The sequence below is a fragment of the Ananas comosus genome, linkage group 25 (genome assembly GCF_001540865.1).
Source record: "Ananas comosus cultivar F153 linkage group 25, ASM154086v1, whole genome shotgun sequence".
Classification (NCBI taxonomy): domain Eukaryota; kingdom Viridiplantae; phylum Streptophyta; class Magnoliopsida; order Poales; family Bromeliaceae; genus Ananas; species Ananas comosus.
In genome coordinates, this window is record NC_033645.1 from 2,176,806 (window position 1) to 2,191,880 (window position 15,075).

At 35.3% G+C, this 15,075-nt stretch overlaps 2 protein-coding genes across 5 annotated transcripts in view; both read right to left on the reverse strand.

The window, feature by feature from the left end:
• Positions 1–11,776, reverse strand: part of LOC109729056 — a 29,448-nt gene extending 17,672 nt beyond the window's left edge. The window contains exon 1 of one of the 2 annotated variants that reach the window (XM_020259694.1): positions 11,762–11,776. The gene's annotated coding sequence lies outside the window, so the exon portion shown is untranslated. The other variant, XM_020259696.1, reaches the window with a different exon arrangement.
• LOC109729055 (HBS1-like protein) lies at positions 967–6,865 on the reverse strand. 3 transcript variants are annotated; one of them, XM_020259691.1, is made up of 12 exons: positions 6,710–6,865; positions 6,191–6,254; positions 5,876–6,031; positions 5,532–5,732; positions 5,137–5,214; positions 4,370–4,689; positions 4,131–4,241; positions 3,325–3,815; positions 2,778–2,946; positions 2,369–2,608; positions 1,887–2,021; positions 967–1,493 (listed from the first exon to the last, which is right to left on the reverse strand). In XM_020259691.1, exons 3-12 carry the CDS (start codon positions 6,015–6,017, stop codon positions 1,368–1,370), a joined length of 2,013 nt encoding a protein of 670 aa, XP_020115280.1. In that variant the 5' UTR covers positions 6,018–6,031; positions 6,191–6,254; positions 6,710–6,865; the 3' UTR covers positions 967–1,367. The 3 variants fall into 3 exon arrangements, with proteins under 3 accessions (XP_020115280.1, XP_020115281.1, XP_020115282.1); XM_020259692.1 differs by lacking the exon at positions 6,191–6,254; XM_020259693.1 differs by lacking the exon at positions 2,369–2,608.

Consider the following 15,075-nt stretch of genomic DNA (forward strand, 5'->3'; position numbering starts at 1 on the left):
CCCTCCAATCCCCCCTACAGCACTTGTACATATTTGCAGCATGCGAGAATCGAATCCGTGACCAGTGGCTCTGATACCACTTGTCGGATTGTTAGCGCTAACCATTAATCTCAAAAGCTCAAGCTGTTAGAAATACGCAACCAATTGATTTAAAGCTTACAGATACAGCGCCCACGGGTCACGATTGTGACTCAGTCCAACCAGCCTCACGCCACTTCGAACGTGACTTGGTCCAATCTAGCCTCACGCTATTTCGAATGTAAATCGGCCCGCCACATGACAGGATGCTGGTCCATTTAAGCCAACAGCTAGGACAATTAATTTCTATCGAAGAAAATAATTTAAGACTCGGAATACTATAACAATTTGAATGAATAATCAACAGCACCTAAATACTAATATTATAGGAAAAGTTCTTATATCCACGCTTTGCAAAGCGTATGCTTAGGGCTATAATTTAAATGGCAATTAAATTGGTAATTTGGGATGGAAGAGACTAAAAGAAACTGATTAAGGGCGATAACGATGGAAATAATGAGATAATGTTGTGTTGTGACCATCCAAACAAGCACATGCTCAGGAATAATTAAAAGGCCAAAGCATGAACTAGGAAAAACCTAGATCATGGAGGGGACCATTTGATTCAATCATACCCCCTCTGCTTCTAATAGTTTAGAATAGTGTGACATACCACATGCTTACCATTGATGAACATGTGCTTTTTTAGCCATGTATGAAGTATTGTGCATACTATTTTTGTTAATTGGGTTTTATTTTTCATAAAGTGATTTGTTATTGGTGTATGGGTTAATCGTTTAACGAAACTATTACACAACCATAATGTGAAAAAATGAAAGGAAAAACAGGGCAAAGAGATTTTTGTCATATTTGATATACTCGGAAGTGACGTGTCAACTACACTTCAGAGAAGAACTATAAATTCTTTTTCACAAAAAGAGAAGCTCGAGAACAAACTATTTTAATATTATTGGAAAATAAAAACATATGAATATAAGAAAAGAAAGAAAATGTAAACATTCTCTTAATCTTCCTTAAGGAGTGTTACCACTAACCCAACATATAGTATGTAAACATGTTACAGTCAATAGTAGGTTTTTGTTTGCATGTTTGTACCTTTTTTTAAGTACTTGGATACTGTGTTCAAGTACAACAAAAACTGCAGGAATATTTACTCTTTTGCGCAGTTCATACATCACCAAAACATCGATCCTCCAATGTGAATGAAATTGTACGAGATAAGCAAAAATTTCATCTTCTTTTGAGATTCTGCTCATCGGATCAAAAGCGCGGCCTCAGGTTGCGCAAAGTATTTCGCTAAATCAGCTAGCATGACCATCTTGTGGACCTTAGTGCTCAAGAACGCGGACGACAATGCCCACCGCGATGGTACTCCCCGATGCTCGCAAGAAAACTCTACCGAGAGCTCGACAATTCGAGAACTCTTCCACACAAACTGCTCCATCCAGCTTTACCTGAAACAAGATAAAAAAATGTTTCTGCTATGTAAGTGAATTTTGACGTCGCGTATGGTGACGACATGGCCATTTCTATCCCATTTAAGCAAGGAACTTGATGAAAAGGAAAAGATGCAAAAGTTAGGACCCAAATTGTAAAAATTGAAAGGTTGGGGGGTTCAAATAGAAACCTTCTAAAATGGTTGGGAATCCAAGATGCAATTTACCCTTTGCAGAACAACCTAATCTTGGTCTAAATATGACAAAATGACCTAATGAAGCTTACACAAAACGCAAATGCGCATATGACATTATGCCTGAAATTGATAAAAGGTGTGGACATTAACTGGCTATAAAAGGTGTGGACATTAACTGGCTAGCTAATATAGATGGGAACAATAACAAGCATACCTCTATGATAGCACTTTGCCTTGCTGTAAGCATCCGTGGCGCCTTCTTAGAAACATTTCCAGTTTTCTGATCTACCAAAGCCAATATTTTCACCACCCTCGCAGATTCCTTCGCATGGTGTATATGGAGCTCGACCTAATAATTAGGTTGAATGCTTCTCTCAAAAAATAATTAGGTTGAATGCACATGATATGGCATTAGTAAAGTGGCTTTCACATAAATATCCCTACCATATCATCTAATTAAAATCATACCCCCAGCATATTCCAATTTTCGTATATAGCCTCAAAAGCGCAATTTTTCATAAAAGCACCCTTATCTTAAGGTAGAGAGTTGTAAAATTCGTAGGAGGGCAGGGTTTTTAACTACAAGGATATGTAAAAAAGAAACTGAATTTTTGAATAGCATATATGAAAATTTCAGATTGTCTCCTACCAAAACAACCACTAAACCCAGACAAAAAGATTCATTTGGGACCTAACCTGAACGCCAACCAAAATCGGAATAGTTATATCCAAGACAAGGACTTTAAGCTCCAAACTAGTTGCAACTTTCACGGGGAAATTTGGTTGGCACAACACTCCACCTTGGATCACGTGGCTAGCATCCACGCCTGGCAAACTAACAGCAATATTATCTCCGGCTCTCGCCATGCTGCAACTAGTAGAGTCACGCTCAATAGTTCGAACTGTAGCTAAATCTCCTGAAGGCATAAGGAGAACCTGAAGACAAGTCGCCTAAAATCAACAACTGCAGAAGCTTTTCCAAATTTCTCTTTGGTGGCCGTCACAGTTGTGGCTCTTTTTTGGTCAACTCGCATGGAATCTATTGCTAAGTAGCTACATAGAAAAGTTACAACTTTTTACCTAAAACATGACTGAAAAGGCATACCTTAGAACCAACACGAATTGCTCCAGTCTCCAATTTACCACAAGCTGCCACTTGACCTAGAGTGTGTGAGGTGATAACATCACATATTGGCAGAAGAAGAGGCTTAGAAACATCACGATGTGGTGGCTGTAGAGAGTCAATGGCATCTAATAGACAGTATCCTGTGTACCTACATATTCAGTCATCATTTTCAGAAAGTAACTTCGCAAAAAAATAGTATCTGTTAATTCATCAATGCCCACAAAACTGGGACATTATCTCAAGCAGTTAATTGTTGCTTCTATTGCCAAAGAGTAACTGCTTCATGTACCTAAGAAGTTACACAAGAATGTTGTTCCTGAGTAAACTTTGGAGGCATGGCAACAAGTGATGTCATGTTCGAAGTTTAAATGGTGAAAGCAATCACTAGCTGTCCCGCGTATCATGCTGCCTCATTAACAAAATTCTAAGGTATATTTTGAGAGGCGGCATTACTGTTTGCACAAGAAACAATATGATTACATGCAAATATATCTCGTATGAGACAATCAAAGAATAACTAAATTACCAGGAAGTCAACCGTGTATCTGAAGCAGTTGCCACCAAATTTTGATTTTCCATTGCACTAAGTGGAACCCATGTCATTGACAATTCTTTGAACCCACAGGAACGTAGGAAAAGACCAAGTTGGGATTTTATCAATTCAAATCGTTCCTTAGAGAAGTCTACCACATCCATTTTGTTAACAGCAATGATAATATGCTCCACACCAAAGCTCCTGGTAAGTTGTGCATGTTCCTTGGTCTGACCAACACCATTACCGCTCATGCCTGCTTCAAATGAACCTATAGAAGCATCAACAACTAGAACAGCAGCATCAGCTTGTGTTGCACCAGATATCATGTTTGGAACAAAATCCTTGTGGCCAGGGGAGTCAAGAAGAACAACTCGGTAGTTTTTTGACTCAAAATATGCAACGGCCACTGTCATTGTTATACCCCTTTCTCTCTCATATGTACTCTCGTCCATTGCCCAAGCATAAGCAAATGAGCCTTTTCCCTACAATGAAAACAGAGACACTTACATCTACAACTGTGGAAAATTATCTTTCTTATTCATATCTTTATGCCTGCACATTTTTCGTGCACCCTTCAGAAAAATAATTTGTTACAAAATCTACCCTTGCAATTACAAAAATTCTGCTAATTGATAAACTTCTTCTCACACAAAACCAACTTCCCACCATGTAAATCATCAGAAAAGCACATAAAACTGGAATAAGTCTAAAAGAAACGTACCAGAGCAGGACCTCCCCGAATATATCTACATCAACAATCATATACAAAATAGCAAGCCATTCACAAGGAATCTAACCTTTTCTTTAGCTGCTTTCTCATATTTATGCATTTGCTTCTTGGAAATCCGTCCCATAAGTTGTAGCAGTCTCCCAGATAATGTAGACTTCCCAGAATCAACATGACCAACCTAATAGGGCACGCGCCCAATTAATCTCATGCATGATAAAGAAAAAGAAAAAAGTGGCAATAAGATTCTAAAACTAAAAAAGGTGAGAAGCCAACAAATCAACAGAACTAGCAAAATGGATGGCTTACAATTGCAAGATTCAATTGACTCGGCAACTGTTCTTCATCAGAAAGCATCCATTTTTCGGGCTGGTACTGTAACATGGCTTTATTGCTTTTATTATGCCTGGAGTTTTTATCCAACTTCAAGCCAGTTAGATTCTCTTCTAAAGTTTGTGCTGCATCTTCTTTGGTGTTATTATTGCTCTCATCCTCATCAAGTTGACCAGCTGTAACCAATGAAGCTGATGAACTGGCTGCTATTCTGTTGTCTGGTAAAACATTCACTATTGCCTTCTTTCCCTTGATGCCAGATGAAGCCTTTGCTGAAGTTGAAGGTGCCGTGTCAACTGATACAACAGAATATAGTATACAAAAAGACAAATCAAGGTAACCATCAAAAACAGTATCTATTGGGGACTGATATGTACTTGAAGAAATGCGTGTCATATAACTGATTGCAACTTTCATTCAGAAATTTTGTTATATGGCATGCTTTCTACTACTAAAAAGAGTAAAAGATAATAGAACTGCAGATAATCTTTATGTGTCAAAGAACAAAAAGTACGTAGAACGCATGTAATATTCCTCAAAAGAGTAGCATGTCCATGTGAGCTAACAAACAACTAGAAAATTGAATAAAACATGATTGCACCACATCGCAGGCTTGGTAAATCATAACTGACGACTTTCTGGATCACTAGGCTAACGAACTAAAATAGCTACACTAAGTAAGAAGTGTAATGCTTTAGACTATATATTACATTAAAGAAATTAGTCAGAGATTAACAAGGTACCTTTTAGGAAAGTTCCTGAAGGTTTCTTGCCTGCAGAAACTATATCATCTGGAGATGGTGTATCAAACTTGAAAGGGGCTGTCAATATCAACAAAATCCAATCATGTTCCAATTATTTCCTACAGGGAAAATAATCATAAAATATTCAGATCCATATTTGAGTAAAACTTGCAGAACATGCTCAGGTTATGGTCATCAAAGAAGAGGGGAAAAAAAGAAAAGAAAAACAAGCAAGTCCAGATGAAACAGAAAATGGTTGAGGTCATCAAATAGCCCTTCACTAAGCGAGCACCGAACAATGAAGGTATCATTGTAAGCAAAATTCCTAATAACAACAAGAAATCGAAAAAGCATTAGTGAGGTTATGCAATCAATCTACGGAATATGTAACATACTTATATTGACAGATGGATTGTAAATAGGAGGCATAAATGTCCTCTGGAGGTCATTAAAGCTTGTGTGCATATATCCTTTCTCGCTCCTGGTAGCTTGCAAACCATCTGTGATGAGAGCTGCTTTGGGCATCCTAGAAGGCGATGGGGTAAAAAGAGACCTAGCCATAATAGATACTCCGGAACCCTTCTGCTTGCCATGAACTGCACCAAATATAAATATTTTAATTAGGCAGAATTTTAGAAGATAGTACATTGAACTTGAAGGCCAGAATCATAAAAAGGATAAAAGAAAAAAATAGTTGTTTTGGCTACTGATGCTACAATTATCAAGGAAACTAATATACCATCTCTTTCGCTATCGTTGCCGATTATACCATTCAAATCCCGCACGACGCCACATATGTCACAAGAAGAAGAGATTTCATCATTTTCATATGTACAAATCGAGCACCGCCAAATTCCAGGCTTGGTAGTTAATTCATCCATCTTAGATCTTCATCCTACGATGAAATTAAAAAAGGAGAAGAAAAATTTTCATTTATTTCGAATGGTTCTTATAGCTTAGAAAAGCCAACACTTCAAAAAACCAAAAAAGAAAGAAGAAAAACAACACTGTATTCATAGAAACAACCATGATATTTCAAAATGAAATCTCTTACGCTTTTACTTCCGAAATACGGAACCCGTGCCGAATCTATTCCAAATTTAGGAGCTCAGCAAAAACTAAAGCCCAACCACATCAGCAGCAACATACAAATGAAGAGTAACCAGAATATTTGTTAACAAAATTAAATAATTTTCCATCAGCAACATCTAAATGAAGAATAACCAGAATATTTGTTAACCAAATTAAATATTTTTCCATCAATCTTATGAATTTAAGCACCATACGGAAGTCCTAATCCACTAAAGTCTCAAATAACCCGCTTTATTCCAACGATTCTAACAAAATTACACCTCAAATCGAAACTAATAAACAAATGCAATACTTAATTACATTGAAAATGATGAATAATCAAAGCAATCGTGGTCTAAAAAGATAGAAACAAAGTATCTAGCACCATTTCTTCTTATCTTCTAGCAAAATCTAAGGGACAACGCAGGTTTACTTGAATTGGGGCAAGGAAACAGCTCCATAAATTATAAAAAAAAAAAAGAGAGAAGGAAAAGAAGAATACCTCGATTAATCGATCGTTCCCCCCGTACAACTCGATCAATCGAAACCTCTATTGAGATCAATCGCCATTCGCGCGAGTCCTAGATACGGGATTCGAAAGCTTTTTCGGGTTTTAAATTTGTAGAACTTCACTGAACCCAAACCCCTCTCCCTTCTCGTTCGTGATTTATACTCAATTTTTCACTCGTTTATTTTAGGGGAAACTTCAAAAATGCCCCCACGTGGTTTTGCATTTTCTCACTTTAGTACCCTATAATTTCAAATATTTTAAGTTAGTACCATATAGTTTCACACTTTCTTACTACTAATTTAAAAGTGGTTTCAAGTGTATCAAGTTTTATCCTATGGTTTTGCATTTTCTCACTTTAGTATCATGTGATTTAATATTTCGTTAAATTATATATCCCGAAATGAATAATAAAAAGAGAAAATTGAAACCATAGAATACTAACTTGATACAAAAATGAAACTATATGGTACTAACTTGATACACTTGAAACCACAGGGTACTAAAATGAGAAAGTGCGAAACCACATGATACTAACTTGATGTATTTTAAACCTGAGAAAATACGAAACGACAGGAGCGGTATTTGAAGTTTCCCCTTTATTTTATAAATGTAGAAATGTACGTATCTCATTTTAGGGGTCTACGTACATTTTCGTGCACTAACACTACAAACGAAGGCCCAAGCCCCATACAACAACAAGGCCTGGACCAATGATTTTGTAGCCCGTATGTCCTAGGCCCATCTATTGCAACAAAAAAAAAAAAAAGAAAAAATTGGAAAAATGTTTCGAGCTTAAAATATAGAAAAAATAAGTTACAAGCTATTTTATGTGTTGAAAATTTTATATGACTCTTTTATGTGTGCATATTGGCTAATCAAAATTCTCTACAAATTAATTGATCTGTAACCATACTAAAACCTTTTATAGCATTCGTACATAGCTCATTCCTTAAAACGTTAGCGATGATGGAGTGTTGTAATGCCTCAAACTGCACGAAATTTAGAGAGTCATCTCTTGATCTGTCATGTTCGTGGTGCTATGCAAGACGTGTCTTACGTAATAAAATAGGAGTCTCCTCAGCGCTCACGATATGTTTGCATGGCACTGTATCTGTGTTTTGCTCTTGCACAAAGCCGAGTCTAAAAGTTCGTTTGGCAATCCTGAGAGGAGCTAGCGTTTTTGCGTTACGTAGTCTGTGTTGTGCACAAGGAGAAGCTTCTTACAAACATCTTATGCATGCCTGATGCTAAAATTTAAGTGCTAGACAACAACACGGCACAATAGTCAATGTCAAAGTAACTTGTTCCTCCTCTCGGAGAGAATAAGGAAATGGTCAATGCATGCATGCGTGTATATAAATATATATCCAACTTATAAACAACCTCGAATAGCACGAATGTTGGCGCGCGGGGGAGAATAAGTCCCCAGTTAATATATACTTTGTTCCGAGCTCGCTTTTATTTTAGCAAGCAACCGTGGGGATTAATTCATTAGTTGGTGGGGTGTGGAGGGGACATGAACCTGGTCGGTGCGACCGACTTTGTGCATTGGGTTGGTTAATTTAAGTTAATTAAGGGTGGGATTAGGGGATAATTAATTAGGGAGGGGAATGGACATATATAGAATCCATCCGTGTGTTACCAAACGATTAATAGATTTATATATATATGAGTCCGGCTGGGATACTATTGATAGCACGAAGTATTTGGTAATATCAAGTTTTCTGCCGTTAGATTTACCTTGTTTATCATTTTCATTCGTTCGATTATATTATTCAACCAACCACCCACTCAAACCTAGGAGGCCTATATTATCCTAACCTTACATCTTTTAATCCAAGGGCAGAAAAGTTAATAGCACCAAGTCATTGGTGCTATTAATAGTATTCCAGTTTAGTTCATATATATATATATATAGAGTCCGGCTGGGGTACTATCGATAGCACCAAGAATTTGGTGCTATTGAGTTTTTCACTGTTAGATTTAACCTTTTGATTATTTTTACCCGTTAGATTATACTATTCAACCAACCACTTACTCAAACCTAGAGGGCCCACATCATCCTAACCACACATTTCTCAATCCAAAGGTTAAAAAACTAATAGCACAAACAATTTGGTGCTATTGATATATATATATATAGCATTAAACATCTCTAATTTTAATTTTTTTAAGCTTAATCTGATTGTTTTTTAGAGAGGGCTTGGAAAAATGAGAATGTGCCCTTATATTGCACCTAATAATGTTGTTGGTACGTATTAAATGATTGGGCTCTCTATTCCATGTCGATCGCTAATGAAGATAATTTGCTTTGCCATTAGCATGCGAGCTTCTCGATCGTGTATATGAGAATCCGCCTAATCTTTCGAAGGCTAACATTACGAGCTGTTATTGTGTTAGCATATGTAATACCCCACGTGAATTAATTTAATTGCTAACACATCCGCAATTATCAAAGATCATTTATAGGCGACTCTCAAAGCATGCATTACAATATTACACATCATCCAACGCATCCGTAATCTATCATTCTTACTTACTATGCAAAAAATCTATCTTAATTTTATTCAAAGGAAGTAGTGCAACTATGCAAGTCGTTGGATGGTACATATCGATATATAAAGTGGGATGGATGATTGATAGATATCGCCACTATATGTACAATTTAATGGACGGACGAAATATGGACACAAACGGTTGCTCGCGAATATTGCGGTTGGTTCCTCATATTATTGTCTATATATATATATATATATATATATCTACAGAGTCCGGCTATGATATTTGTAAAAGCACCAATTACTTTGTATTATAGGTTTTTAACTATTAGATCAGCACTGTTGATCATTTACACCCGTTAGATTATACTATTCAACTAACCATCCACTCAACCCTGGGGGCTCATATCATCCTAACAACATATTTTTTAATCTAAAGGCTAAAAACTTACAAGCATCAATGTCTTGGTACTTTTAAAAGCATAGGAGCTCAATTATATATATATATATATATATATATATATATATATAGAATTAGGCCGGAATACTATTAATAGTAAAACGTTCTTTTCGCTATCAAGTTTTTAACCTTTGGATGAAAAATTGATAGTAAAACGCTCTTTTAGCTATCAAATTTTTAACCCTTGGATGAAAAATTGATAGTAAAACGCTCTTTTAGCTATCAAATTTTTAACCCTTGGATGAAAAATTATAGGGTTAGGATGATATTAGTCAGTTAGAGTTGAGTGGTCCCCACTGGGTTATAGTATTTAATCCAATGGTTAGAAATAATGAAAAGAGTTGATCCAAAGGCTTAAAAACTGATAGCAACAATAAGATTTTGCTACTAATAGTAGCCCAGTCCAACTCTCTCTATATATATATATAGACTAGGGCTATTATATTTTTATAAGTATAAATCTTTTTGTACTCATAAATTTTCAACCGTTTAATAAAGAGATGTACGATTAGAATGATAATGGTTTTCGGTTAGAATGATAGTAGTCTCCTTAGGTTGAGTAGGTGATTGAGTGGGTAGGTGGTTGAATAATATGATATAACAGATGGAAATAGTTAAAGGAATAGATTTAACGATCAAAAATTTAATTTATACTAGTTTTCATTAGTTCATACACATGCAGTTTGATGAGATACTTAAATGAGTTGTACTGGCAAAGAAAGAACACTTGGTGAGGGATCGACCAGAGCATTTTATTTCTCATTAAGGGACCGGTTCCCTCTCTCACAGGTATGGATGGAGTGTCACATGCATGGTTTCCAACGGTTATGTACTTTGCTCAATAGTAAAAATAAGTCATGATGTTGGCCATAAAAAGCAACTATTTGAAAGGTGAATTCATCCCACCGTACAATACCAGATCAGTGCACTACTACGCGTACATGTATCTATTGTTATACATATGTGTATACATAGGATGATCTGGGCCTTTTGTTTTGATATATAATAACTAGCTTAATTAGTCCCTAAATTAAGTTTGATATTGAACTTAATATTAACATATATATATAGGCATTTACACAAAGATCTATCCTTAATTAGTAAAGAGTATATCTGTGAATAGTAACACTTTTTTTACAAGTAAGCTTCTGAAGTTTTACAGTGCGCACAAATAAGTAATGATTTTTTGTGAACTAAAAATATATAGTCATAGGTAATCATGTTACCAAAATAAATAATTAGGCCCTAAATTACAAAAAAGACTTAAGAGTACAATGCCTATTATGTAATTAATTAGCTTTAAAGGCAACCCTCATGCATGCAGCTGTGCATGTTACTTGGACATTGTAGTTGCATCATGGGATTTTGCATTCATGCATGCATGTGAAGTGCTTCTACTGACAGTGTCGATCTTTATTACCAAAAAGAACAAAACACTTGCCAAACTTCCCTTATAAATTAGTTCAGTTCACGTGAAGGATTCATGCACAAATTAACAAAATAACACTCAAGATCTTTCTCAACCGTTCATCATTTCTTACATAAAAAGAATAGTGAATGATGGTGTGAGTACGTTGTAGTACGTAGGGCAAATTCTAAATCACAATGCAAACTAAATAATTAGTCGTTAGCTGGTTTATATATGTATTTTGTTAGTGTGCCCATCACATGAGCTTGCGTTTAAATTTTTTGTTCTCCAATTATATATGATAGTTTTAAGCCGAGGGGATCAAACAAAAAGAATAAAAAGGGGCTCCCATAAATTTGAGAGCTCATAAGCCATTGCCTACTTAATTTCCATGTGGACGACAACATATAAATCTAATGGACAATTAGGCAACCTGGTAATTGAGGCATATATAACATTTTGGGTGCTTTTCTAATTGTTACAGCACAAGGACTATATATGTTACTATAATAAGAAAATATCTTGAACCTTTTTTGATGATTTTAACATGTTGGCTTAGTTGAGCACACGTCCATGCACATGCATGTGCCAAAACTGGGAGACAAATTCCAAACAACACTACTCAACTGGGAGAGTGTGTGTGTGTGTGTGTGTGTGTGAGAGAGAGAGAGAGAGAGAGAGAGAGAGAGAGAGAGAGAGAGGCCCATGCGACTTGGGATTTGTTCGGCTTTGTTGTATGGTATAATGCTGTTGAATAACAAGCCGTCTAATTAGTTAGAGAAAAAATTTATCATTAAAGCCTCTCTAATATTAAATTCACACTTCTTCTGATTTCAAGTCTCAAAATTTTAAACTGTGTTATTCCTGTTGCAGTAAAAGTTATCTTTTGTTTCTGGTAATTATACTAAGAGCCAAACATGCGCTTAGAGCTTTTCGATATGTCAAAATAATGTTGGAGGAAAAGAGAGAATATTGGTCCCCATGATATGCGCATAAAATGAAGGTGCATGTCATCGTACAAACAAAAGCTCTGCCTCTTGGATCGAATCATTATTTACCAAACTACTTTTTGGACCACCAAAAACAAGAAGGTACGTAGTAGAAGGTGATAATGTGAATTCCTCCTAGCTAGGATTGTAAAAGAGTTAAAACCTTTCGAACTTGATTAATATAAAGGTTTATTAAGGTTAATTTACACTCCGTTAATTGCATAGTTGCCTTGAAAATAAACTCAAGGTGACTATAAAAAAATAGTAAAATTTTTTGATTGATGCTTATATAGTACGAACGTCCTTTCGAATCTCGCCTACGAAGCTGCAGTGATTAGATTTTAGTAACATTTTTTGGAATTTAATTAAGTCGTGTTGCATATTAGACATGATGGACTAGCTAGCGGGGACACATACAACTTTACGTACGTACGTATTAGACACAATTAGTACCTATAACCGATAAAACAACACAAACTAAGGAGTGTGAACTAAGTTGTGATACCATATTAGAAGATTTAAGCCTAACCCAAAAGCATAACCCATTAGGTGAGTGAAGATACGTTCTACATTATACACAGATCAAAATTTCATTTTGTACCCGATATAATACTATTATTTTTAATACTCGCGATTCACTCTATGTATTTACTTTCTACTTAAAAAGTAATTATTATTAGGGCAAACTTCAATTTGTCTCCCTTGTGGTTTAACTCATGTTTACTTTGCATGTCACTCCATGGTTCAAGAAGCCGCATTTAATTATCCTTGTATTTATGCTCATTTTTGCTTTTTCACTGTGTGGTCTAAGAAAATATACTAATTAACTATCTCATAGGAATCAGAATTTTACTTTGCTATCATATTTGACATATAGTAAGTTTTTTAGATAAAAATAAAGGTAAATTATGTATACCCTTATTATTAATATACAAAGTTATTTCGACTTAATTTTCAACTATTAAGTAATTGGTCGATTGATTCAGTTAAAAAAAAAAGAGCATCAAAAGGTGAAAAAAAGGATCATGATTTAGGAGGGACCATATACCAATATGAATCCAACATTGTTTTATGTTTTAAGATCTAGTCATGAGCAGATCTGGTCCAGCCATGTACCCTATCTGCATCCTCTTCTTGTCAGATTTCGTATATATATAGTCTCCTTTCTTAGAGCAATTGTTTTTTTTCGGAGAGATAGGTAGCACGCTACCCGCTTCGTTTATTTCATTTAGAAATAAACTTAGCTGGAAATGTGAATCAACTAGGATTCGAACTTGAGTCTCGGGTACCAACCACCAAGCTCTTTGTCACTTGCTCTAGAAACGGTCGGTTCTTAGAGCAATTGTTGTCTCTTTTTTTTATGCCTCTGCATGCGTTGTCATCAAAAGTTCTAAAAATTGGTGGTGAGGTAGTACATGCATTTTATGGTCCCCAAATTTTTATAAATTCGACATTTAATCCCCTTCAAAAGGATGTAAATATCTCACTATCTATCCAAAATATGGTTTAGTCTAAACCAACAACAGTGATCCAATGACCAGACAAAAAAACGTGACTCAGCAGTTGATTAATTGATCGATCCTATCTTTTAATATATGAGGAAACTAATTTCATGCAGAATTTTTCTAAGCACAAATTAAAGTGGTTAACAAAAGTTTAGTAGTTCATATTGCCCTACTAGTTGGTGATCTAGTAGCTAAAACTGAGGCATCTAGTTTCTATCTCTAGCTAGTTAGCTATGTTACATTAATTGTATCCATCCAAAGTGCCACAATTATATATGATTAAATTATATGAAAATTGTTACACTAATTGAGGAATTAATTGCGCAAGGTCTTTATATACTTTACCATCATGAGGCCCACTTAATTGATTTCTATTTAGGTGGTCCAATTTTATCACCATCTTAGTGGTCCTCTTTGATCAAGTTACTATACTTTTCTCACACCAACCAATCTATACCATCTATAGCATCTGTACCATCTATCTAAAGATTCTAAACAACTATATTAAACCCCAATAAGTTACCACATGACATTCTTTCCTTCATTTGGGTTGTGACTTGTGAGCTCCATCTTTAAGTAATAATACTCCTTTGGACCGAACCCACTGAACCGGTCCATCTCTTCTTTCTATTATTTTTTCTTGAACTGAACCGGCTTGTTTTGTTATATACTTTGTGTTGAATCTAGTTCTTCACTGAACCAGCCCACCTCTTCTTTCTATTCTTTTTTTGAATCAAACTGATCTACTTTGTTATATACTCTTTTTGAACCCAAATTTTCTCTCTTTATTTGAACCGAACCCGCCCAGTTCTTACCTTTTTTTTTTTTTATTTCTTTATTTGAAGCAAATGGGCTTACTTGAATCCGGTTCTTCTCTTTACCCTAAGTCCTAAACCGTTCTTCGACCAATTTCTTCATTTTCTATTTCCTACTCGCCGTTTCCACTGCTGTATTAAAGATCCTTCCACAATTGTCCATTCACTTTCATCTCCATTCTTATTCTTATATAATAACATCTGCATTCTCTTTTGTTCCAACACTTTTTGCGATAATTTTTTTTCGACGGTAAAATATGCTTACTTGCTACTCTGTTTTATTATATTCCGTACCATATACATTTTAAAATTTTAATTTATTATTATTATTTTTTATCTCAGAAAAATTTTAAAATTTTGCTCCTATTATCTATCCGCCAAATTGCGCGGATCTCTACACTAGTTAATCTAATTGTAATTCTTGTTTAGTTAGCCTCAATAGATTTAGAGTAATGGTTAGACCAAAGGAAGGATCTATTAATTAGCTTATAAGAAATCATTTTTATTCTTGTTGATTCATCTCAATAATTAGCACACCAAATCAATCCAGTTTGTTTTCACTTGTTTTTGATTAATTCATTTATTTTTTGACTAGTAGAGACCAATACCAAACATAAATGCTGTGCTAAAAGAAAGGGATCGAATAAAATCTACAACAAGAGATCACAAGTTTCAAAGGAAT

Coding starts and splice junctions, on each gene's coding strand:
- LOC109729055 (XM_020259692.1), bottom strand. CDS start 6,017: ATGGATGAATTAACTACCAAGCCTGGAATTTGGCGGTGCTCGATTTGT. Junction 2,609..2,777: donor CAATTCGTGTTGGTTCTAAG/GTATGCCTTTTC, acceptor ACTTGTCTTCAG/GTTCTCCTTATGCCTTCAGG. Junction 1,494..1,886: donor GGCAAAGTGCTATCATAGAG/GTATGCTTGTTA, acceptor ATCTTGTTTCAG/GTAAAGCTGGATGGAGCAGT.